Genomic DNA, 25873 nt, shown 5'->3' with positions numbered 1-25873 from the left:
CTTGTTCCCCGCTATCAAATTTCCCTAACTCATTTGGATGTTATCCCTCAAGGAGATGAGCACAGCAATTGAGACGTTGGCCTTCCCAAAATATGGATTTACATCAGAAAGTTATTCGGAGGGATTCTTGGGACCCAACTGAAAGCTTGAATTATTTTGGAATGGGTCCAGGTTGTGAGGTGTCTCATAGTACATTAGCTCAGCTGTCATTAGTGGGTATTTGTGTGTATGTGTGTGTGTGTGTTTAATTTATTGATACCTCTTGAGGCTACAAATACGATTCCTGATATAGCACACCTGGAGGTTATCCTTTGAATCCCCCCTTTTAAAAGTCCACTCTTCGCCCTGGCAGTTAAAAATCACAACCTCTGGGAGAGGAGTTCCCTGTGGTGTGTGTGTGTGTGTGTGTGTATGTGTGTCTGTGTCTCTCTCTCTTTTTTCTTTCTTTCTTTTTTTACTATTTTTTAATTGTTGATAGACCTTTATTTTATTTACTTATTTATATATGTGGTGCTGAGAATTGAACCCAGTGCTTTACACGTGCTAGGCAAGCGCTCTACCTCTGAGCTACAACTCCAGTCCCCTGTGTGGTCTCTTTAGCTAGCAAAGCAATAATTTTCCCCCCTTTTCTCAAAACCTTGTCTTGTTATCAGATAGTCATCAAGGACAAGGACCCAGCTTCCAGTATCACTAAAACAAGGTTGTCCCTGTACCTCCCTGTCTCCAGACTTGCCTCCTGTTATCCACCTGGTCACTGTGGAAGTGATATGCCTAATACATAATATTCCCCTGCCTGCCCAATATCCTTGAGTTACTTCCCACTGTCCTCAGGATAAAGGGCCTCCCTTCAGCACCTGTTCCTTCTCCAGATCACTGTCCTTCCTCCTTGCACTCTGCTGCTCTCACTGAAATTTCCATTCTTCTATTTTGTTGTTGTTGTTGTTGTTTTGTTTTATATTGAACTTTCTATTCTTCTAAACCCTGTGTCTGGTTGCTCCTTCTATCTGGAGCACTCTCCCTATCTCCTTCATGTTCGGCCAGGTCTTATCCACACCTCACTGTCAGCTCAGAAGTCCAAAGTCTCAGCTAACACATCTTCTTCTAGAGCCTTATTCCGACCCCACTACCTCCATTGTCTCTGTTCTTGCTACTTTCTTCATCACATCACTTACCAGTAACCCCAAAAGTAGGCTCTATTAGAACAAAGTTTATCTCTCACTGTGCGGTGCACACTCACAGTGAGAGTTAGCACCTGTTAGAATTAGAGAAGTGACTTTTCTGAAGCCTCAAAGCCCAAAAGCGTTAAAGCCATGACTGAACTCTGGACCCCTCCCTCAACCATCCCAACTTGGAGAGAGTTTGCAGCTCATCTGGGTTCTACTCTAACACACCAATTATTTAGTTCCTATCTTCAAGGGCCACAATTTTTATTTTATTTTTTATTTTTTTGTAAATATTTATTTTTTAGTGATAGGTGGACACAATATCTTTATTTTATTTTCATGTGGAGCTGAGGAACAAACCCAGTACCCCTCGAATGCTAGATGAGCACTTTACCTCTGAGCCACAACCCCAGCCCCCAGTTTTTATGTTTTAATAAGAGACATCTTTCATTCAAAGGAAGGAAGTGGTAAAGCATATACAAGGTCTTGGGTTCAATCCCCAGCACTTCCATTTCATGGAAGAACATGAAACTCTCAGGCCTTCCTGACCCTAGGGGAAATCAGGCTTTGCCTTCTTCTCAAGGGAGCACATGAGTCAGCTTGATCTTTTCTCTAGGTCCCCACCCCATCCACCCCAGCTCAATACCTTCACCACAACCAGCCTCCTGGGAAAATACAGGATACCCCAGCAAATCCCAGTCCCAACATGGTCACACACTCGAATGTCAGCCACCCCAGCACCAGCTGTCATTAGTGTTTCTATAGACCACATAGAGGGACTCCAGTGTAAGAAATTCCTCACAGAGGATATAAGTTATTTTGCATTTAGAGAAGGACAGTGCTGGGGATTGAACCCAAGACCTTGTATATGCTTTACCACTGAGCTGCCCCCCCCCCCCAGTTTTAAAACAATTCTCTGGGCTAGGGATATAGTTTAGTGGTAGAGCATTTGCTTGACATACTAAAGGCTCTGGGTTCAAACACCAAAAGTGTGTGGGGTTTGACTTAGAGGATCTATCTAACTTATCTGACTTCACAGGTCCTTAAATTTATTTGTTTATTGGTACTGGGGATTGAATTCAGGTGCACTCCACCACTAACTATTCCCCAGTCATCGTCGTTGTCCTCTTCTCTTTTTGACTTTCAAGGCAGGGTTTCACTAAATTGCTGAGGCTAACCTTGAATCTGCAATTCTCCTGCCTCAGCCTCTCCAGTCACTGGGATTACAGGTGTGCATCATGTCCCCCAACAACAGATTCTTAGATTTAAAATCTCACAAGAAGGTAGATGCTGAGAGATCTAGACAGATACTTTGAAAAGTCTCCATATTGAAGTCTCAAATTGAGAAAGACTTCAGGACCCATAAAAACTTCAGAACCTGAAATAAGGTACTTCACAAGTCGAGATGCATTTATTTTTTTAAAAGACTATTTTTTAAATAACTTTTTATTTTTTTAGTTATAGATGGACATAATATCTTTATCATGTTTATTTATTTTTAAGTGGTGCTGAGGATCGAATCCAGTGCCTCAATGTACGAGGCAAGTGCTCTGCCCGTGAGCCACAACACCTGCTCAAGATGCATTTCTTTTTTAATTGTTTTTGTTGTTGTTGCTGGTTAAGTGGGAATGGTCAAGTTTTACATATGTCCTCACAGTATCCAATATAGTGGAGTGATTAAGAATTCAGGATTGGGCCGGGGCTGTAGCTCAGTGGCAGAGTGCTTGCTAGGATGCGTGAGGAGGCATTGGGTTTGATCTGCAGGACCACATAAAAATAAACAAAATAAAGGTATTCTGTCCATCTACAATGACAAAAAATTAAAAAAAAAAAAAAAGAATGCAGGATTGTTGAGTGTGGTAGCACATGCCTGTAATCCCAGTTACTTGGGAGGCTGAAAGAGGAGGATTGCAATTTGGGAGCCAGCCTTGGCAACTTAGTGAGATCTTGTCTCAAAATAGAGGTAAAAATTTTAAAAAGTGTTGTAGATGTAATAAAGCACTCCTGTGTTCAACCCCTAATACCAAAACCAAAAGAATGCAGGATCTGCTTGGCACTGTGGTGCACACCTGTGATTCCAGGGGTTCAGGAGGCTGAGGCAGGAAGATTACAAGTTTGAGATCAGCCTCAGTAACTCTGACCCTATCTCAAAATAAAAAATAAAAGAACTGGGGATGTGGTTCAGGGGTAGAGCACCCCTGGTTCATCTCCAGTACCTCAAAAAGAAAAGAAAAAGAAAAAAAAATGTATAGGATCTGAAGCCACATTGTCTATACTACAGTATTACCCACTTTGCAGATTTGTGATCTCTGGCAAATTACTTATCACTGCACCTTAGTCTCCTCATTTGTTTATAGGGGAATAATAATAATACCTACTTTATAGGGTTGTTGTAAGCATTAAATGGTTTAATATAAAGTGCTTAGACCAAGTACTTGACATTACAAGTACAAGATAGCAATGTATATTAAGCTGCTGTTGCTAGCCATTGTTACTAACTCCCTGGGGGAACTTCATCTGGATTTGGAGTCAGAGCATCCAACTGGAAAGGCCTGTCTAGGAGTGTCTTGTGAATATTTGCATAACGGTTGAGTCCCTACTGACATCAGGGACTTCTTGGAGCTCCAGGTCAGATGTAGTCTTGGAAGTAGTTCCTGCTACACAACAGTCCCACAATCGCCCCACTAACCCTGCTTCCTACCCAACTGCTGCAGCACCAGGAAGTGAAACAAAGAGGCAGAGCCTTGTACCGCCAACTGATCCTTATCCCTTTCATTACTTGCCTTTTTTTTGGGGGGGGGGCTGGGGGGAGAGTTAGTGCTAGGTATCCAATCCAGGGCCTTGAACATACTCTACCACTGAATTATACCCCTAGCCCCAAAGGGTGTAATTTTAAAGCATTTATCTGAGCTGGAAATGTAGCTTTATGGGCTGTGGATATAGCGCATCTATCTTTTTTTTTTTTTTTTTTTTTTTTTTAGTACCAGGGATTGAACCCAGAGGTGCTAACCACATCCCCACCCCTTTTCTATATTTTATATTTAGACCAGGTTTTACTAAATTGTTCAGGTCCTTGTCAAGGCTGGCATTGAACTTGCAATCCTTTTGCCTCAGCCTCCTGAGCCACTGGGATTATAGGTATGTGCCACCATGCCTGGCCTTATCTCATATCTTTTAAGGCTTCCAGAGTGAGGACCAGAAGTGGGAAGAGCATAGGACACACTACAAAGTAACATGAATTTCTTTATCCCCCTCCTTCCAATTTCCTTATTCCATTTAGTCCACCCTGTGTAGGCAAAGGTAAACCATTTCTCCCCCAAACTGAGATAATTCTCTGATGCTGGAAATGTTTCATCCTATAGGTGGATTTACCCACAGAATCATAATATTTGAACCAAAAGTTTCATTGGGCAGTTTTAAATAGTTCTAAGAGAAAGAAGACCTTCATTGAGGGCAGGTTTCTCAGAGGAAAAGAGTTAACTTTCTTGGGCTGGGGTTGTAGTTCAAAAGTAGAGAGCAGTCACCTAGTATGTGTGAAGCACTGGGTTCAAGCCTCAGAACCACATAATAATAAAATAAAGGTATTGTGTCTACCTACAATTAAAAAATACTTTTTTTTAAAGAGTTAACTTCTTGGAGAGACTTTGAAAGCCATCTGTGTGGTCACCCATGCCCTCATTCTGACGTCCAAATTGTTCTGGGACCCTCCACCAAGTTTGGGGCAGTCCCAGCTTTAGACCACCACCCTCCTCTCCCACGCCCAAGCTCACACTCAGCTGTTTCACTGGATGTTGCATCAGGGAGGGTGATGAAATCAGTGTCAGTGGATTTTACCCAGGGATGCAACAGGCTAAAGGACCAGTCAGGGGTAATGTCACTAGGCACCTTCAACTATCCAGAACTCCTGGACTTCCTTGCCATGGACTAGGGAATGGGGGCAAGAATATCTACTTTGGACTTTGAGTTCTTTCTTATGTTGGTATCTCAAAAAAAAAAAAAAAAAATCTGAGTTCCACAAAGCCCATGAAAACTTGGGCTACTAAATGAGTTGAAAAATCAGGTGCAATGGGAGTGGTGGCGCACTCCTGTGATTCTATACTCGGGAGGTTGAGGCAGGAAGATCTAAAGTTCAAAATCAGCTTAAGCAATTTAACAAGAACCTGTCTCAAAATAAAAAGGGCCAGGGATGTGGCTTAGTGATAAAGTGCCCCTGAGTTCAATTCCCAGTACCGACAAAACAAAATAAAAAAAACAAGGTGCTTCTTAGTCAACAACCTCACCTCTACAAATGCTCTCTATAGTGAGGACTGAAATGGGGAGCAATAACACCTTGTTTTATTTTTGGTACCTGGGATTGGGATTAAACCCAGGGGTGCTTAACCATGGAGGCACATCCCCAGCCATTTTTTTATATTTTATTGAGAGACAGGGTCTTGCTAAGTTGCTTAGGGCCTTGCTAAATTGCTAAGGCTGGTTTTGAACTTGCAATCCTCCTGCCTCAACTTCCAGAGTTGTTGAGATTACAGGCATGTGCCACCATGCCAGCCATAATAATACCTTTTATTATACTCATATGGCTTCCCATTTCACAAATACCTTTATGTTCATTCTCTCCTAAGAAACTAGGTCCACCCAATGTGGGTAAGGGGTACACTTTCCAATGGAGAAAAAGAACTCCCTTATTCTTAGATAGCAGGTCATTAGGTAGGAATCAAACTTCATTCCAAGATGAGCTCACCATCCTTTTGGGAGATGAGTGAATGTTTCTCTGTTTTTGGTTTTTCCTCAGGCAAGAGGAAGTGAGGAAATTAGGTTTGGGGTGTGGTAGGGGTATAGTTTTGAGAGGCAAAAAGATCAGAGACAGATTAAACAGGAAGGAACTTGAGACCAGATTAATTTAAATGTTCGTTACTTCCCCTACCCCTTCTAAAGCCATTTCAATTCCTGGAGAGCATTACACATGTGTCTCATCCTAGGCTTCTAGCCACAGCAACCTCACTACTCATTTCCCCTGGAACTGAGGCTACATACCTGGGCTCTCCACAGAGGGGAATGATGCAGGGAGGGGAATCCCACCTGCTGTGAGTCACCTGCTAGTGTAAAGGGCGGGCCTTACAATGCACGGACCTTAAAAAGAGGGAGAAAAACAACAGAAGCAGCTCAGAATCTCTGTGAAAATCAGAGAGAACCAGAACCAAAGCAGATCAGACAGAATTAGTCTCAGAGCAAGGGGAAGTGGGCAGAGATTCCACAAGGACTAGTGCAGGTCATAGAAACAGATTTGAGAAGCAGGCGACATAATGCTGGGGATCAGAGCTGTGATGCTGCTATTCCTGCTGCCCTGGACAGCTCAGGGCTGGGCTGTGCCTGGGAGTAGCAGCCCTTCCTGGGCTCAGTGCCAGGAGCTCTCACAGAAGCTCTGCACACTGGTCTGGAGAGCACATCCACTAGTGGGACATATGGTGAGTGTTAGCCCGTGGGACTGAAAGGAACCTCTTCAAGCCTTCCAAGGCTGCATGACTGAATGGAAGCTGTGGCCTTGGGTGGATACTTGAGGGTTGAAGGCGATCAGGGAATGAGAAAGAAAAGGAGACTGGGGTTCCTGGGAGAATCATGGGTATAAGGATCCAGTGGGATTTAAAAGTACTTATCTTGGGCTGGAGTTGTTGCTCATAGAGCACTTGCCTAGCATGTGTTCAGCCCTGGGGTTCAATCCCCAGCATTGCAAAGAAAACAATAAGTATGTGTTGTATTCTTCCCATTCCCTTTCTCCATTCCAGGATTTACTGAGAGAAGAGGGAGAAGAAGAGACTACAAATGATGTCCCCCATATCCAATGTGGGGATGGCTGTGATCCCCAAGGACTCAGGGACAATAGTCAGGTACCACTAAGATGAGGCTGGCTCTCAAGGGAGAGGGGACTGGGCCTATAGCTGGGCACTGTGGTGAACTAGAAGTTTTCTGAGAATGGTAAAGAACTGGGTGGATCTTCAATGAATAAGAACAGTGTATCCACCTTTTATTGCTTTCTTTTCTCTCTAGTTCTGCTTGCAAAGGATCCACCAGGGTCTTATTTTTTATGAGAAGCTTCTGGGCTCAGACATTTTCACAGGGGATGATGGTCCTGTGGGCCAGCTTCATGCCTCCCTTCTGGGCCTCAGCCAACTCCTACAGGTATGAAAAAGTGGTGTGGAGGATGGGGGCTAGCTGGTGTTAAGAGACAGAGGCTATGGGATAAGGATCTAGAGTCTTTTCTGACTGCTGTGTCCTTTCAGCCTGAGGGTCACCACTTGGAGACTCAACAGACTCCCAACCCGAGTCCCAGCCAGCCATGGCAACGTCTCCTTCTCCGCTTCAAGATCCTTCGCAGCCTCCAGGCCTTTATAGCTGTAGCTGCCCGGGTGTTTGCCCATGGAGCAGCAACCCAGAGCCCCTGAAGGCAACAGCTTAAAGATGGCACCCAGATGGACATGGCTCAGCAATGATAATATATATCTATCGACCCACACAACTATGAGCCAACAAGTTAATTAGCCCACTAATTTTAATAGGACTTGCATATTGAAAAACTGCTAATACTGACTTAAGATGATGACCTGTGACAAAGTTGCATATTTATTAGCTGGAAAGGGAAATTTTGGTACTATTTATCCTCATGGGAACAGTTTGGAGAGGAGGATTATTTATTATATTTATAAGTATTATGTATTTTTTTCAATAAAGATTTATTTATGTGGCTCTCAAGTCTAATTTCTAAGTCCAACTGTGAAAGAGAAATGGATGGAAAGAGTAGGGCCAAGGGATTATAACATGTACACTTTTCTACTACTCTGAAGGTCTATGGTGGAGAGTGAGATTTTCTCACAACTCCCTGGGGGATTTTTTTTTTTTTTTTTTTTGGTACCAGGGATTGAACCCAGAGGTGCTTAACCACTGATCCACATTATACTTTTAATTTTGAGACAGAGTCTTGCTAAATTGCTGAGACTGGCCTTAAACTGACAATTCTTCAGCCTCAGTTTCTCGAATCACTAGAATTATAGGTATGTGCCACCATACCTAGCCACTGGGATATTTTCAGTATAAATCCTTGATGGCTGAGCAAACAGCCTGGGATTATAAGGAGTTCAGATTAGGAAGTGGAAGCACACCTATAGGTCACTTGATCCCTGATCCATTGACCGCTATCTTGGCCAAGAATATAGGCGCCAAAGATAGGAGCCCCAATCACTGCAGAATCAAAAATTAGACCACAGCCAGGCATGATGGCACATGTATGTAATCCCAGTGACTCGGGAGGCAATTTAACAGCAAGGACCTAAGCAATTTAGTGAGACTGTCTCAGAAAAGAAAAGGGGGGGGTGTTGGGGTTGTGGCTCAGCAGTAGAGCACTCGCCTAGCTCGTGTGAGACACTGGGTTCAATCCTCAGCACCACATACAAATAAATAAAATAAAGGTATTGTGTCCAACTACAACTAAAAAATAAATATTAAAAAAAAAAAGGTGGGAGTGGGCTGGGAATTAGCTCAGTGGTAGAGTGCCCATTTGTTCCCCAATACAAAAAAAAAAAAAAAAAAAGTAGTGCTCAGCTGTGAGCAGGGAAGGGCATTCCAAGAAGATAAAGGTAAATCTCTTAAGCCAATGGGATTCTCCCTTAAAGGACCTCTGTTAACTCCAGAAGAGAGTTAAACTATCTGAAAAAAGGAAGGAAGGGCTTAGTGATTATTTGCTTTCCTTTTCGCTGCAGTCCCAGCATCAAGAGAATGTGTGCTTCAGAGTCAGACAGACGTGGATTTATGTTTTGGCTTTGCCACCCACTAAGTATATGATAGGATGGTCATATAACACTTATATCCCACCCCCAACACATATCACTCACCCCCATCCCCCATTTGAAAAGCAGGAAGGCCGACTCCAAATGGAGGGACAAAGAAGAAATACAACAAGAAGGGCATGCAGAGGTGAACAGAGGCCACAACTTGCTGAACTCACTCTTACATATTGGATGTCCCTGATGATGTCCCCAAGGACTTTAGTCTCTGTGAGTGGAGAAGAAGTTCCGAGATAAGACACTTCAAGGTTAGCACAAAGTTTATTAGTAATTTCTGCTCAGAAGAGGTCCTTTCTGAACTGAGCTGTTTGCTTGAATACCAAGCAAGAATACCTGTGCAGGGCCCCTCTTTCATTTATACCTTAAATTACACCAGAAACACATCTAAGAGCAATGGCAGTTGCCTCTGGGGTTCCCTGGGAATGGCTAAGGTATGAGGATGTCCAGGGTCATATGATAAACTTTCAAGGTTCTAAGTTCTAGGAACTTTGGTGTGGTTTTTGCCTAGGTCTATACCCAAGGAATAGAGACCTTCCTTTCAGGCAAACAGTATATTGTACAAAAGAAGGGATGGTGTCTTAATAAAAAAAAAATTAGCTACCAAAGCATCGCTTCCTCTGTAAAAACATCAAATTTTATCCAATACTATATAAAGCAATTCCTACATTCTCAGCAACCTTACCATCCCAACCTCCAGGAGTGATTGTTTCTTAATTGGGGAAATGGAGACTAGGCAGCCTAAATTAGTGTGCAAAGCTTCTCAACCACATTAGAATGGCAGGATCACTTTATGGGGAAGGAGAGGATGCAGGCAACTCAGCGGGCAGAGCAGGGCAGAAGACTGGTAAGAAGAGTTCTGTTTTATATCCTTACTCAGGGTGGAGCTTTACATGCTGGGCTGAGACAGAAAGCTCTCAGCCCCTACAAGAAAGTAAGAAATTTAGGCCAGGCACAGTGTCACATGCTTGTAATCCCAGAAACTCAAGAGACTGAGGCAGGAGGATTACAAATTCAAAGCTAGCCTCAGCAACTTAGTGAGGCCCTAAGCAACTTAGTGAGACTCTGTCTCAAAAATTTAAAAAAGGGTGAGGGATGTAGTTCAGTGGTTAAGTGCCCCAGGGTTCAATCCCTGGTAACAACAACAACAATAAAAAAAAAAAAAGGAGAAGGAGAAGGAGAAAGAAGGAGAAGGAGAAGGAGAAGGAGAAGGAGAAGGAGAAGGAGAAGGAGGAGAAGGAGAAGGAGAAGGAGAAAAGGAGAAGGAGAAGGAGAAGGAATCAAGAAAAGAAGAAAGGAAAAAAAAAAACCCACAACTATCCTAGACAGGAATGGATAAAAGTTGGAACCAGAAGAGAGAAATAAAGGGCTAGGTGTGTAGCTCTGTGATAGAACATTTGCCTAGCATGCATGAGGCCCAGAATTCACTAATATCCAACAGAGAAATGGAATTTAATAATAAGAGAAGTGGAAGTCTATGACATGTCTGTACTCTTCACAAAGGGCCAATGCTAGTGTGTGCCAGTTTAATCTTACCAACTATTATAATGTTGAAATCCTTCCATACTGGAAAGAAGCCACTTCCCTGAGCCCTCCAATACCTGCAAACTATCCGGGCCTGCTGCAGGACCCCTAAGACTCCCAGCACAGCAGATAGCCTCTAAGACCTTATTTAGAACTATGGCCAGTACCTGTTCTGATTTGTTGGTGCCCTTCCACATTCATGTTTCTTTCACCTCTCCCCTTGAACCCCAGCTTAGAATCTCTAATTTCCCATACTTGAAGAGCAGCATCATGATGTGAAGAGTAGGAGGGGCAAAAGATATGGAAATAACAGAGAAAATGTAGCTCCTAGAAGTCAGAAGTCAAGGGTACATCCGTGTAGAAATGGCTGGGGCAGGAGATGTAAGCCTCGTCAGTGGTGTTCTGGCCAGACAACAGCGGGTCACCATTTGGCATGATTTCTTCTATTCTACAGTTTCTGAAGACTGGATAATTCAGAAAGAAAAGTCAGACCCTGATCTTAGTTGGGAGTTCCCAACCCAACAGGAAAAGTGAGGGACAATCGCAGCAAGGCTTGAGGGGAGCTTTGGAGGATGGAGGATGAGGGGAGGGGGAGGCATGTGAATTTCCTAATAAAAGGAATCACCAGGAAATGAGCCTCTCTCTCCAATGAGGAGTATGGAGCTCAGCCTTTTCTGTGATGGGTCAGAGAGGAAGGTAGGAAAGAATGTTTCCTCTTCCCTAGTTCCATCTCATCACTTACTTTCCATTCCCTCAGTGTTCAAGTTTTGCAGATCACAGGGTAAATCCGGCTCTGGCATTGGCTGTAATACAGGTTTCAGGTCTGGCTCTGGCACGCTGTGTGATACCCTGCAGAGTGTAGGCTCCAGCACAGGCTCCAGTGTGGGCTCCAGTCCTGGCTCCAGAGTGGTCTCCAGCACAGGCTCCAGCACTGACCTCAGATTCAGCCCTGCATCAAGCTCTAACTCCAGGCCGAGCCCCAGGTCTGGCTCTGATGGCAGCCCCAGCTCCAGGTCTAACAATGGCAATTCTGGCTCCAGTTTAAGCTCTGGTGGTTGTTGCAACTCATCCACTTGTCTAGATATACCAAGATAACAAAGGGGCAGAACTCAGTTATTTAGATGAAGTTGGGAATAGTAGAACAAGCAAAGGCTGTGTCTTTAGTTTAAGAAGTCAGCAGAGCAAAGGGCTAGAGAGCATGGGCTTTGAATCAGGCTTGACAGAGTTTGAATCATATCATTTATTAGCTGAGTGACCTTAGGTAAGGTATGTAACGTCTCTGAGTCTCAGATTTATCAACTGTAACAGGAGAAACAATATATAATTCTTTTTTAAAAAAAGATAGAGTGAGAGAGAGAGAGAGAGGGAGAGAGAGAGAGAGAACTTTAATATTCTTTTTTTTTTTAGTTTTTGGCGGACACAACATCTTTGTTTGTATGTGGTGCTGAGGATCAAACTCGGGCCGCACGCATGCCAGGCGAGCGCGCTACCGCTTGAGCCACATCCCCAGCCCAACAATATATAATTCTTGAGAGGCAATAAAATGGATAAAATTTGGGCTTTCGAGGCAGGCACAGTGGCACACACCTGTAACCCCAGCGGCTTGAGAGACTGAGACAGGAGGATCGCAAGTTCAAAGCCAGCCTCAGCAACAATAAGGTGCTAAGCAACTCAGTAAGATCCTGTCTCTAAATAAAATACAAAATAGGGCTGGGAATGTGGCTCAGTAGTCTAGGGTCCCTGAGTTCAATCCCTGGTTACTCCCACCACCCCCTGATTAAAAAAAAAAAAAAAAAACAGAAATTGCAGAAGAATGAAACTAGAGCCCTGTCTTCCATCCTTTAAAAAAATCAACTCAATGGGGCTGGGGATGTGGCTCAAGCGGTAGCGCGCTCGCCTGGCATGCGTGTGGCCCGGGTTCGATCCTCAGCACCACATACAAACAACGATGTTGTGTTTAGCCGAGAACTAAAAAATAAATATTAAAAATTCTCTCTCTCTCGCTCTCTCTCCTCTCTCACTCTCTCTTTAAAAAATAAAAATAAAAAAATCAACTCAAGAGCTGGGGCTGGGGCTCAGTGGTAGCGCACTTGCCAGGCATGTGTGAAGCACTGGGTTCGATTCTCAGCACCACATATAAATAAATAAAGGTCTATCAACAACTAAAATAAATATTTTAAAAAATCAACTCAAAATGAACCAGAGATCTAAATGCAAGACTTTAAAACTATGAAATGACTCAAAGAAAATACAGGGGAAACACAGTAAGACATTTGTATAGGCAATGCTTTTTGGATGAGCCTCAAAAGTGCAGGCAACTAAAGTAAAAATAGACAAGTGGGATTGTATCAAACTAAGAAGCTTCTGCACAGCAAATGAAATAATCAACAGAGTTAATAGACAATCTACAGAGTAGGAGAAAATATTTGCAAACAATATCTTCAACAAGGGAAGGAATTAAAAAGACTCAACAGGGGGTGGGGTTGTGGCTCAGTGGAAGAGCGCTTGCCTAGCATGTGTGAAGCACTGGGTTCGATCCTCGGCACCACATAACCACTAAAAATATTAAAATGATAACTAAAAAAAAATCTTTAAAAAAAGACTCAATAGCATAAAAACAAATAATCCATTTTTTAAAACAGGCCAAAGATCTGAATGTACATTTCTCAAAAGATATACAAATGGCCAATAAATATATAATAACATGTTCACCATCATCAATCATCTGGCAAATGTAAATCAAAATCACAACTGAGGGCAGGGTTAGTGGGTCAGTGGTAGAGTACCCACCTAGCATGCATGAGGCACTGGGTTCAATCCTCAGCACCACATAAAAAAAGTAAAATTAAATAAAGATATTGTGTCCCGGGGCTGGGGATGTGGCTCAAGCGGTAACGCTCTTGCCTGGCATGCAGGGGGCGCTGGGTTTGATCCTCAGCACCACATAAAATAAAGATGTTGTGTCTGCCAAAAAAACTGAAAAGTAAATATTAAAAAAATTCTCTCTAAAAAAAAAAAAAAAGATATCGTGTCCCCTTACAACTAAAGTATATATATTAAAAAAACCCCACACAACTGAAGTCAGGCACAGTGGCATACACCTGTATTCTCAGCTATCATCAGGAGGTCGAGGCAGGAGGATAGCATGTTTGAGGCCAATCTGGGCAACTCAGCAAGACCCTGCCTCAAAATAAAATATAAAAAGTGCTAGGGATGTAGCCCAGTGGTAGAGCACTTGCTTAGCATGTGAGGCCCTGGGTTCAATTCCCAGTACTGCAAACAAAACAAAACTAACAAACAAAAACCTCCCCAAACCCCACAGTGGGACACTATCTCACCTTCCAGTTAGAATAATTTAATTAAAAAGACACAAAATAACAAATATATGACAAAATATATATGACAAAAGGAAAAGGTCTAGGGGCAGTTCCCAGGTCTTAAGGCAAAACAGGGCAAAATAACTTGTAAGGATGTATCATTTATCACACTGTTTGTGGGAATATAAATTAGTATAGCTATTACTAATGGCTTCCTACCCTTGAATAGTACTGAGGTTCCTCAAAAAACTAAAAAAAGAACTATCATATGACCAGATATCTGACTACTTGGTATATATCCAAAGGAAATAAAATCAAGTATATCAAAAAGATACCTATACTCCCATATTTACTGAGCAGTATTCACAATAGCCAAAATATGGATTCAATGGAGGCTTCACTGACTGATGAAAAAATATATAAGTAACATAACATATATGCTATATGTAATAAGCATAATTTATATTCACACATATACACATACATACATACATATATACAATGGATTATTATTCATTCATAAAAAGAATGAAATCCTGTCACTTTGGGCAAAATATGTATAAAATAAATATGCATATTTATATATACAAATATATGTATAAAATATAAACATGTATAAAATACATACAAACATATGTGTCAACTAAAAATAAAAAATTAAATTATTTTTCAAAAGCAGAACTTTGGAATCCGACAGACCTGGATCATTTATCAGGTGTGTTCCCTAGGTATGTCATTTCACCAAACTAAACCTGAGTTTCCTCAGCTGAAAACAATTGTGACTACTTCACAGAACAACTGTGAAGATCGAACAAAATGAGAAAATGAACATAAAGCATTTAGTCCAGTGCCTGCCCATAATAAACTCTTGTTTGTTTGTCTGGTACTGGGGATTAAACTCAAGGGCTCTTTACTGCTGAGCTACATCCCCCGCCCTTTTAAGATTTTTTTAAAAAATTTTAAGACAAGGCTTCATTAAGTTGCTAAGACTGGCCTCAAACTTGTGACCTTCCTGCCTCAGCCTCCTGAGTGACTGGGATTACAGGCGTGTGCCAACATCCCTGTCTTAAACTTTTAGTGACTATGACCATTATTGTTACCTATTCTGATGGGTCCTCATAAAAATTAAATGAACAAATGTTTTTAGAAAAACTAGTACCAAGGTTGGCACCAGGTAAGTCCTCATTTATACCAGTGATTATGATTACTGTTAACAAGGAAGCTTTTCGAAGCTAACCTAAGGGTGGCAGCAAGAAAATATGAGAAAGGAGAGAGTTGAGAAGAATGGGTAGCGGGGAATAAGAGGGCTGTAGAGACTGGGTCAGTAGGCAGAGAAGGCTGGAGGGACTGGAATTTTGCAGATTAAAGTCACTATATCAGCCAAGGAAATTCTGGAGGATGGGTGAAGAATTCATATCTCACCTGTTAGAGACCACAATGAGCCTACGTTTCAGATATTTCCTCCGCTCCTGGAGATTAACTGTGGGCACATACACAGGAGGTGGAGGAGGTCAGCATATTGGACACACAGCTCACTGGTTCCCCAAGTACAGAAGATCCTAACAATTTTATCCCCCTGACTAGCATCACCATGGATAAATCCCTTAGCTGCTGTGGATATTAGTTTTCCTGTGTTTGAAAGGAGGGAACTGGACTTATGGATGTCTGAGAATCCTTCTAATCTAGTAACAAAATATGTTAATTATTCCCACCTTTTTCCTGGTAGTAGCGCCCAAAAGCCTCATCGCGGGGGATTCGTGGATAGAGGAAGCGCAGGGGGTTCTCAGGTATGTTCTCCTCAGCAAGCAGCTGGTAATGGCGGATGATTTCAGTCAGTGGGAGTGACTGCAACACCTCCTTGGTGTAGGGCTGCACAGAGTAGATAAGCACCCTATCTGAAAAGTGAATACAGAGGCTGGCTAGAGAGAAGAGGCTCACCTAGAAGATTCTCTCCCTGGCTTCCCAGCCCCAAAGCTGCTAGAGGATTCAGGAAAGAGCCCAGGAAGCCAACAGCAGGCAGAAGGGCAAAAGGCAGGCTAGGCAGAAAGGAAAAGGTATGGGAATGGCAGGGCAGAGCAGCTAACCATCATCCTGGTGTTCCACCCAGGAGCAGGTAATGCCTCCTTCTGATGTTTCACTGAAACGTAGCAGAAACGTTCCAGAGACCATCCTTTTCAGCAGCCGGCGTTCCTGGCTCCGGCTCACAAAGCCCATGATGCATCTGGAACACAGAAAATAGCTGCAAGACCCCCAGTCCCTTGTGTGTGGGAGTGAGCATTTGGTTTTGGCCTCAGCTCTCTCACTTATAAACTTTTACATCTTGACCAAGTCACTTCTCATTGGTGATAGTACCACCCTGGCCCCAGGATTTGAAGAGGTATGAGGATTCAGTGAGATCACACAGGTGAAAAGCACACCGTAAAGGCCAAGTGATGTGCAAACAGGCAGGTAGTGTGGTGGAGAGAGCACGGCCTTGGAGTCATCTAGGCCTAGGTTTGAATCCCAACTCTGTCATCTGGGTAAATTGCTTAACTTTTCTAACATTGAGTTTCCTGCTGGGTATACACCTATAATCCCAGAAACTGGGAAGTTAAAGGAAAGGATCACAAGTTTAAGGCCAGCCTCAGCAAATTGTGAGACTCTTAGCAACTTAGTGAGATCCTGTCTCAAAAAAAAAAAAAAAAAAAAAAAAGGAGGCCAGGCATGGCAGCTCACACTTATAATCCCAGGGGCAAAGTCCTAAACAGCTTGGTAAGACTCTGTCTCAAAATAAATAATAAATTAAATAAAGGGCTGGGGATGTGGCTCAGTGGTAAACTGCTCCTGGGCTCAATCCTCAGTACCAAAAATACGAAACAAGTTTCCTCACTTGAAATGAGGATGGCAATACAACTACTCAGTAAGGTTTTAAGGATTAAATGAAAGAATTCATGAGAACACCCAGTAGGTTCTGGAACACAATAGATGCTTGACAAATACAACTCTGTGATTAGAAATGTCATCTGTAGGGTTGGGGATATAGCTCAGTTGATAGAGTGTTTGCCTCACATGCACAAGGCCCTGGGTTCAATCCCCAGTACCACACATACAAAAAAAGAAAAAATATGTGTTGGGGCTGGGGTTGTGGCTCAGTGGTAGAGTGCTTACCTAGCATGTGTGAGGCATTGGGTTAGATCCCCAGCACCACATAAAAATAAATAAACAAAATAAAGGTATTAAAAAAAAAAAAAGAAGAAGAAATGTGGGCTGAGGTTGTGGCTCAGTAGTAGAGTGCTTACCTAATATGTGTGAGCCTCAGAACTGGGTTAGATTCCCAGCACCACATAAAAATAAACAAAGAAAGTAAAGGTATTGTGTCCATCTACAACTAAAAAAAATATTTTAAAAAAAAAGAAAAAGGAAAAAAATGTCACCTGTAGTTTTTGCTCTCTCCCTGTTTGCCACACGAGGGCGCCAAGAGTCCAGTCCTGAGCCCAGAAAGAACAGACCTGCAATGGGAAGGCTGACCAAGGTCCTTACTCATCATTCCAGAGATCCTTCAGGTAGTCATGTACCAACTCCAGAATTTTGTCCAGCCATGTCCAGAATGGTAACTTGCCAGGGGGGCTCTCTCGCTGAAGTTGAAATGGAAAGGCAGAAAGAGATATGGAGTATTCTCCATTGTAGGGAAGGAGTGACAGGGAAGGGCCAGTATTTGGATTGAGGGCTTAGATCTAACTGCATAGGATGCGGGGAGTTAGTTACCTTACTGAAGTCAGCCCAGGACAACAATGCATCCTCTCCTCCAGAATTCTGCCCTGTGGGAAAGAACCATAGATCTCTTCAGATGACAGAGGAGCCAAGGCCAGGTCAGGGGACAGGGGGCCTGCCAGACTAAGGCTGGGGAAAGGCTGAGAGAAAAGAAAAAGAATTATACCGAATAGCTTGTTCTTCAGCATGCCCAGCTGCTGTGGATTGAGGCCTCGGCCAACATAGGAGGAGAACTGCCAACTGAGAGCAGGACCCAACAAGCTCCAGGGAGCCTGAGGGGGACTGGAGAAGAACTGCTGATTCTATAGCGATGAGAGGAAAGCAGGATGGCTCAGAAGCAGCCCCTCACCCCAAGATTCCAGCCCCACCCCCCACCTGCCGGCCCCATCTCCTACCTGGGGGTTTGGGCTGAGCAGATTGAACCAGAGAATTGATGCCCAGGCAATTGAGAGTTGGTTCATGTTAGAAATAATCACCACAGGGAGGGTGTCTGTCTGTGGAGAAGACCCGAGTCACACAGGAGGGATGTGATGTTTCTAGCTATAGATATCTGGTAAGGTAAGCAGGTGAAAGCCCACCCCATGGGACCTTAGTTTATCCCTTTCTTATGCCTTTTTCCAATCTGCTTCGTCTCTCTGGCTGTCCCTCACTCACTCACTTTCAACTGCAGCTTTAGACCCTGGTAGACGTATTTGACTGTGAAGCTAATGATGTGCAATTCCTCTGTCACAGCCAGCAGCCCCTGCAATAGCCAAAGACACAGTGATCAGAAGGCCCTTTGACAAGTTCCTCTGCCCCCCAATCCTGTCCCAACCTTACTTTATTGCCGCCCTTTCCTGAGCCACCTGAACGTTGTTCCACCAGCATCTGCGAATTGAGGAAAAAGAGAGAGTGCTAGAATAGGGATCCTGAAGTCCCTGGAACCCCTGTTTTGCCTCAAGACCTGGGAACTGCCCCCAGACCTTTTCCCTTTGGACTAGAAGCTTAAGTTACTGACACTTCTTACCAAGAAGCCAAAGTCCCAAATCAAACCATCACTCTGCCCTTTCTCTGGGGTCAAAGTTTTCTGGTTTGAGGTTAGAATGTTGAACTTCCGGAAGCTGTTCCAGGAGGAAGAATACATATGAAGGAAAAGAGCAGACTTTTTTTAAAAATTCAGGAGGAAAATAAAAGTTTCACTTCATTTCAGACATACCCTTTTCCTTTTGTCCATGTACCACCCAAGTCTCCCTCCTCATTTGTGCTCCCACCAGGGCTGCCAAATGTGGTTGTGCAGGTCATGCATACAGTGCACAGATGTTTGCAGTGTCCTTGTGAGGCACTTACCCTTCAGGAGAATTGCTGAAAAGAAATTAAAAAAAAATCATTGAGAAGTAAGAGTACAGAAGATAGGAATTTGCCCTGTGGGACCAGACAGACCTGGGTACAAACATACCTCTGTAGATTACTAGCTATGTGGCCTTGTAGAACAGACATAATCTCTCTGAACCTGTTTCCTTGTTCATATGGTACACTGATAATACCTATCTCATGGGGTTGCTATGTAAATGGGGTTGCTGCATGTAAATGCTCAACCAAAGAGGAGTTATTTCTGTGAGGTTGAATGAAAGGGGGAAGAAGAGAGTCCTAAGACGTTATTGTAAAGAATGAGTACTTTCTTTACCCCACTAGCCCCCATCCTGGCCACCACTCCTTGATCCTACCCTTCACCTGTCTCAACTGACCTGTCGATGGAGACTTCCACTGTCAGTGACTCACTGCCTTCCTGGAGTCTCACCAGCAGCCTAGGGTGGGGAAGGAGATGGATGGGATAAAATGGTCAATCTCAACCTCCCGGACAGGCAGATGTTTAAAAAAAAAGATAAAGGAAAAGAGTAGAAGAGGTAGATGAGTCAGAGAGAAATGAAGAAGAAGACAAGAATGAAAAGATCTGTAAAACCAGAAAATATACAGTGTTAGGGCTAGAAAAAGGAAGCAGGAGCAAGTTCTGAAATGCCAACCTTGTTCGGACAGTAAACTTGCTCCCAGTCTTGAGGATAAGGGGTCGATGGGGAGTTTGGGGCATACAGGGCTGGGTTTCCACAATAAAGGCTCTGGGGAAAGAATTGTGGAGAGAATACATGGTTCAGTATCTGTAAGAATATCTTCCCTTATTCCTTCCCTCCTTTTCTCCCTAGAGACCCTTCCATAGACTCCAGACCTGTGGAGCAGACTCTGAAGCAACTCTGTGACCTGGGCATTCTGCACATTCACCCCCTTGACCAGGGGGTCACCTTCATAGCTAATGTGTCTCAATTCATACAGCTGCTTCAGCAGCTGCCTCAGATGAAACAGCAGCTTTGCTCCAGCTGTGAACCTGGGGATAGAATCCAGAGAGAAGGAATCCATGAGTTTCTTGGAGCTCCCATTCAGGGTCTTGGATCTCTTTAATGCAGAGTCAGAAACTACCTGGGACAAAAAGAAAAAAAAAAAAAAAGAATCCAAGAGGTATATGCCAGATTACTCAACATGATTCATAATCTAAGACATGAAAATGAAAATCATTTTCACTTACAAAACTGATTGAAAGCCAAGTGCCATGGCACAGGCCGGTAATCCCAGCAGTTCAGGAGGCTGAAGTGGGATGATCACAAATTTAAGCCAGTCTCAGCAACCTTAGCAAAGCCCTAAGAAACTTAGTGAGGCCCTAAGAAATTTAGTGAAACTATGTCTCAAAATAAAATATTATAAAAAGGGTTGGGGATGTGGCTCAGTGGTTAAATGCCCCTGGGTTCAAGCCCTGGTAACAAAAAATCAAACAAACAACAACAACAACAACAACAACAAAAAACTAACGAAACGTTTATTAACATAATAACAATTAAGCTTCATTTGATGCTTGCTATGTTTGATTTATATGAAGATCTTTTTTTTTTTTAAAGAGAGAGTGAGAGAGGAGAGAGGAAGAGAGAGGAAGAGAGAGAGAGAGAGAGAGAGAGAGAGAGAGAGAGAGAGAGAGAGAGAGAGAATTTTTTTTTAATATTTATTTTTTAGTTCTCGGCGGACACAACATCTTTGTTGGTATGTGGTGCTGAGGATCGAACCCAGGCCGCACGCATGCCAGGCGAGCGCGCTACCGCTTGAGCCACATCCCCAGCCCCTTATATGAAGATCTTTATACACACTAATGCATTTAATCTTTATGACCACTCCATGATACTACTATTCCATTCCATGAGGTAGGTACTACTATTATCCCCATCTTATAATGATAAAACTGAAGCACAGAAAGGTTAAGTGACTTGCTCAAGATTCTACAGCTGTAAGAGATAAAGGTTATATGTGATCCCAGGCAGTCTCACTTCTCACTGAAGAACCCATATCTTTTTTTTTTTTTTGCCATGCTGGGGATCCAACTCAGACCTTATACATCCTAAGCAAGTTCTTTACTACTGATAACAAAAAATCAAACAAAAAAACTAATGAAACGTTTATTAACATAATAACAAATCAGGGTAGTAAAGATAATAGGTCACTTTCCTTCCTTCCTATATTTTTGGGTAATTAAAAAGGAAGGAGGGGGCTGAGGTTGTGGCTTAGTGGTAGAACACTTGCCTAGCACACTTGAGACACTGGGTTCAGTCCTCAGCACCACATAAAAATTAAACAAACAAAATAAAGGTATCCTGTCCATTTATAACTACATATATATATATAGGAAGGAGAGGGCTGGGGTTGTGACTCAGTGGTAGAGCGCTTGCCTAGCATGTGTGAGTCACTAGGTTCAATTCTTAGCACTGCATATAAATAAACAAAATAAAGTTCATTGAAAACTAAAAAAATATTTTTTTAAAAAAAGGAAGGAGAAACCAAGTTGTGGATTAACCCAAGTCTGGGCTCTGGGTTCCCTGGATAGTGAGGACAAAGAATAGAGTACAGTTATAGTCTGAAAAGGGAGCTGAGATCATTTTGGGGAGCAGAGACTAGTAAGAAGAATATCTTTTGCTGTATACAGGGCATTACAACTTAGAAAATATATGAAATGGCCAGGACTAGGGTTAAGGTGTATAAGATAATCAAGAGAAAATATATTTTCTCTCACCAGTTCTCCAGACGTTCCAACCCAACCTGGTCCAGCGGGGCTCCAATGCAGGCTTTTTGCTGTTGGGCTTTCCACTCATCCAACTTTGGCAGCAGTAGTTCAATTAGGGTAGTTAATCGGCCTACCACTGCTTTGGAGGTATCTAGCACCTCCTGGCAAAGAGATAATGTGAGTATGCAGCACATCTAACTTAGGATGAGGAGAAAAAAAGCCAAGGCTAAGGGTCTAGGGCTCCCCAAATCCCTTTATTTTCCCAGTTCCTTGCCACCCACTCCCTCTATCCCCTGCCTCCCACCTTTCTCCTTTTGTCCAGGTCATTGAGAGTTTCCTGAAGAAGCTGTAGCTCTTTGTTCTGATGGGGATCCGAAGAGGATGTCTTCCCTAAAGGGCCAGAGCAGAAGTCAGACCAGGAGCTCCTACCTCTCTCTTTCCCAGCCCAGATCTCAGAGTCAAAGAGGGGAAATTTTGGAGGAAAAAGGGGAAACGAAGAAAAAAAAAAAAAAAAAAGGACAGGCACATGGGGGCCTTTGAGCAAATTCTGAATGGACCAAAGTCCATCCAATCTGCTAATGGAGTTTTCCATGCATTTCCTCCATTCTGTCCCTGCATTTCCACCTCAACTTTCACAGCACACCCTAGCATTTATAGCTTTGCAAGGCAGCAGGACTGCAATTAGTGGAATTGGCCAAAAGTGACTTGCTCACTGGAACTTTCCAATTCTGTGCTCCATCACCCTTTCCCTCCCAGCAGCCACCAGTCTTTCTCTCACCCCTCTAAGTGCTTTCTACCTTTTTTGTAAATATTAAACCGGAATTCGAAGATCTCCTGCAGTTCTTTCAGTTGGTTGAGGGATTTCACCAGCTTCTACAGAGGAGATGGGACCTCGATGAGGCTGCTTCTGAGGAAGGAATAAGGCTAAGCCCTGCCCACCTCAACTCATGCCACAATGACCAACCTCCATCATAACCCTTAAATCCTGGATGCGAGATTCAATCTCAGGCTGCTGGCTATCCACAGATGTTTCAAGGGCTGGCTTTCCTTGCTCCTGTAATAAAGAGGCTCTGAGCAAATTTTAACCCTGATTTTTATCTCTTAAATCCTTTCATCCCTAAAATAATTCCATAGGATGGGTGAGGTGGGGGGATCCTATTCTGAGACAAATCCCAGGAGTCCTTTCCATGGACCCCTTTCTATTCCACGACTTCCAAAATCACCATAAAATTGTTTTCACCACCTGAGCCCTCTGGGCTTGATTCAGAATTCTTTTTTCTTCCAGAAGTAGATTAAAGATCATCTCAGCCAATTGGGTGGAGCCCTGTGGAAAGTCCTAGAGTAGGAAAAGAGGGAGAATTGATCATATTCAATCATCTTCAATGACCAGCCACCCTAGATCCTCCCACCAACGTTCCTAGTATTTTTGCCTCCTTCAAAGTCCCCAGCCCTTTCTCTTTTCCACCCCAAACTCTAGCATTTTCCCAACACTATCACCTATACTTTGCCCATCTCTCTGCTAATGATCCCCAAGGTCCAGACTCTTTCCCCAGATCTGTTCTTCTCCATTTGCATCTTCAGGTTTGTACCTCAAACCTTACTCTACACTTCACTTGGATGCCAGTTCTATTCTTTTTATTCCCAACTCATCCCGGTACCATAATGTCCCTGTAGAATTTTCGCAAGTTGTGCTGTAGCAACAAGCACTCAGGGTCCTGACTGCAGCGGCCAATCTCATAGTTCAGTTGCTCCAAGAAGTGTAAGTAGAGCAGGCTGGCCTTGGAATTATCATTGTCTAGTGCAGCTTCCTTCCTGGGGACCAGGAATGAAAACGGTTAGAATCTCTGCAAGGTAGCTGCTGTCCTGAGGCCCTCCAATCCCTTCCAGGTTGTTTCCAGGATCCCCAGGGATCGGGAGAAAGGAATCACCTATCTTCTTCATCCACTCCATTCCCCTACTGCAGAAGCCCTCACCAGTTCTGGTCTTCAATCCAGACAGCCAAGTGCTGTCGAATGTCCACTGGCAGGAGGCTCTGTGAGTAGAGCTCATGCAGCTGGTCCTGAAATGGGCTATCAAGATTCTGCAGCATCTCCCATTGCGCCATTTGGGCTCTAAGTTGAAAGGATGAAGGTTCTCAATTGAATATTTTGCTGGTCTAAATTACCCATAGTCTTGTGATTGATTATTAATACTAGCTTAAAATGTTAAAATACATAAGTAAATTAAAAAAAAAACAGAAATATTAAGGTCTACGTTGACCCCACTCTGAATCTTGTTTCCTTCCCTTCATCTCCAGAAATGATCTCTGGGGGCTGCGATTGTGGCTCAGCGGTAGAGCTCACACGTGCAAGACCTTGGGTTCGATCCTCAGCACCACATACAAAAATAAACAAGTCAAATAAAGATGTTGTGTCCAACTACAACTAAAAAATAAATATTAAAAAAAAAACATTTAAAAAAATGATCTCTGTTATAGTTCAGTGAATATTCTTCCAGGGAATATAATTCAATAGCTCTAATATGTGAGGTCTTTTTGTTATAATAGTAATTTTCAAACACACACATAAATACAATGACAGGATCATTCATGTATCCATCACCCAACTTTAACAAATAATAATATTTCCACTATTTCATCTATCTTCCTGGATTAATTTATTTTAAACATATTTGTTTGTGTTTATATTCATTTAGGCTGGAGTAAATATTTATGATCTCTATTGGCCATGAAGCTTTTTTAGGAACTGAAACCTTCTTAGAGGTAAGGAAAGTACATCCTGCAAACTGTTCACCATCTAAGAAGGAGGAGTTCCATGCTAGAAGATGTCTAAATACTGTGCAAAGGGTCATTCAATTCCTAAGATTGTGATTTTTTTTTTTTTTTTTGCAATGCTGGGGATTGAACCCAGGGCCTCATAGATGCTAGGCAAGTGCTCTATCAGAGCGATGTACATCTCCAACCCAGACTGTGACATTTTTAGGACCTCTTTCAATCTCTGATTCTCCATGTGGATTATCAGCTCTAAGATCCAGAAATTTCTCACAAAACTGTTTTTTGGTTAGGAGCTGTGATGCATACCTGTAACCCTAAAAGCTCAGAAGGCTTCTGAAGCAGGGGGATTCCAAGACAGCTTCAGCAACTTGGCAAGGCCCTAAGCAACTTAGCAAGACCCTGTCTCAAAATAAAAAAATAAAAAAAAAAAGGGCTGGGAATGTGGCTCAGTGGTTAAGTGCCCCTGGCTTCAATCTTTGGTACCAAAACAAAACAAAACAAAAAACATATATAGTTTAAAAGGATCAAGCACTAAGCTAGGATGCAGCTTAGTGGTAGAGCCCTTACCAAGCATATCTGAAGCCCTAGGTCCTGGGTTCCACCCCCAGCAACAGCAAATAAAAGGAAGATGAAGAAATCCAGCATTATAAAAAGGGTTAAAATTAAAAACAGGAGTTCCTGCCCAATCCTTCGCCTCCTCTGTTCCTATTTTCAGAGGGACAGCTCATGTTGATTCATCCTAGTAGAAAAGAATCCCCCCACATCACCCCCAATTTTTTTCTTTGCTCTGTATAAAGTCATGTGACCTTTTTAGAACACAAATGTGCATGTTTGTTCTGTTCAGTTAGACTCAGGATGCAAAAAGAATATGTTTTAATTTCCTTAACAGACATCAGATGACAGTGGGGAGAAACATGCCCAGTATAGCCCGCTTGGTGACAGGCAAAAGACAGTTTTGTTTTATTTGGTACCACACAGGTCAACTTACACATTTTTACTTAACAAAGAGGATGATACATCATGTCTATCTTTAGACATTGCTTTTTGGTAAGGACAAAAAGTAATGCAGGACAGAGACAAAAGCTTTGATTAAGACATCGAATCCATGTAACAATGCCAGGTTCCGGGCCTCTGAGGCTGCAGGGGAGTTCTGGGAGGGGGAGGTAGAATTGGGAAGCTAGGCTGGACAGGAGGGTTAAGATCCAGGACACAGCAGAAAGCTCCTATTTACCACCAGAAGACAGAAGTTGCCTCGTCTAGCCCGTAACCCCTGGGACCAGCAGCCCTTCCCAGGCAAGAACTTGCCCCTTCACTCCAGTCCCCCACACTCTCTCAGGGGCGGTACCTCGTTAGGGTCCCAGTAACCGATCCCTCCAGTGGCTCTGATCGAGACTTCCAGTCCTCAAACGTAGCTGAGGTACCAAGGCTTCCTGCCCCGCCCACGA

At 43.0% G+C, this 25873-nt stretch overlaps 2 protein-coding genes and 1 non-coding gene across 3 annotated transcripts; 2 read left to right on the top strand and 1 right to left on the bottom strand.

The window, feature by feature from the left end:
* Positions 1–6463: 6463 nt before the first annotated feature.
* Positions 6464–7601, top strand: Il23a (interleukin 23 subunit alpha). Its single transcript, XM_026398475.2, has 4 exons — positions 6464–6625; positions 6944–7045; positions 7206–7337; positions 7439–7601. The coding sequence occupies exons 1-4, from the start codon at positions 6464–6466 to the stop codon at positions 7598–7600; spliced, it is 558 nt and encodes a 185-aa protein (XP_026254260.1). The 3' UTR covers position 7601.
* A 1441-nt stretch (positions 7602–9042) lies between these two features.
* On the bottom strand, positions 9043–25858 carry Stat2 (signal transducer and activator of transcription 2). Its single transcript, XM_026398346.2, has 24 exons — positions 25774–25858; positions 23629–23766; positions 23314–23467; positions 22899–22991; positions 22620–22709; positions 22453–22528; positions 21960–22045; positions 21665–21816; positions 19784–19939; positions 19584–19676; positions 19308–19367; positions 18910–18924; positions 18590–18683; positions 18403–18450; positions 18242–18325; positions 17979–18077; positions 17750–17885; positions 17578–17630; positions 17353–17447; positions 15918–16054; positions 15546–15728; positions 15256–15313; positions 11259–11593; positions 9043–10980 (listed from the first exon to the last, which is right to left on the bottom strand). Exons 2-24 carry the CDS (start codon positions 23757–23759, stop codon positions 10844–10846), a joined length of 2565 nt encoding a protein of 854 aa, XP_026254131.2. The 5' UTR covers positions 23760–23766; positions 25774–25858; the 3' UTR covers positions 9043–10843.
* On the top strand, positions 16846–16919 carry Trnav-cac (transfer RNA valine (anticodon CAC)). The gene has a single exon. It is a non-coding gene; the product is annotated as a tRNA-Val (tRNA).
* Positions 25859–25873: the final 15 nt, after the last annotated feature.

This window comes from Urocitellus parryii, chromosome 5 (assembly GCF_045843805.1).
Source record: "Urocitellus parryii isolate mUroPar1 chromosome 5, mUroPar1.hap1, whole genome shotgun sequence".
Lineage (NCBI taxonomy): Eukaryota > Metazoa > Chordata > Mammalia > Rodentia > Sciuridae > Urocitellus > Urocitellus parryii.
This window is presented reverse-complemented; position numbering and strand designations above follow the sequence as displayed.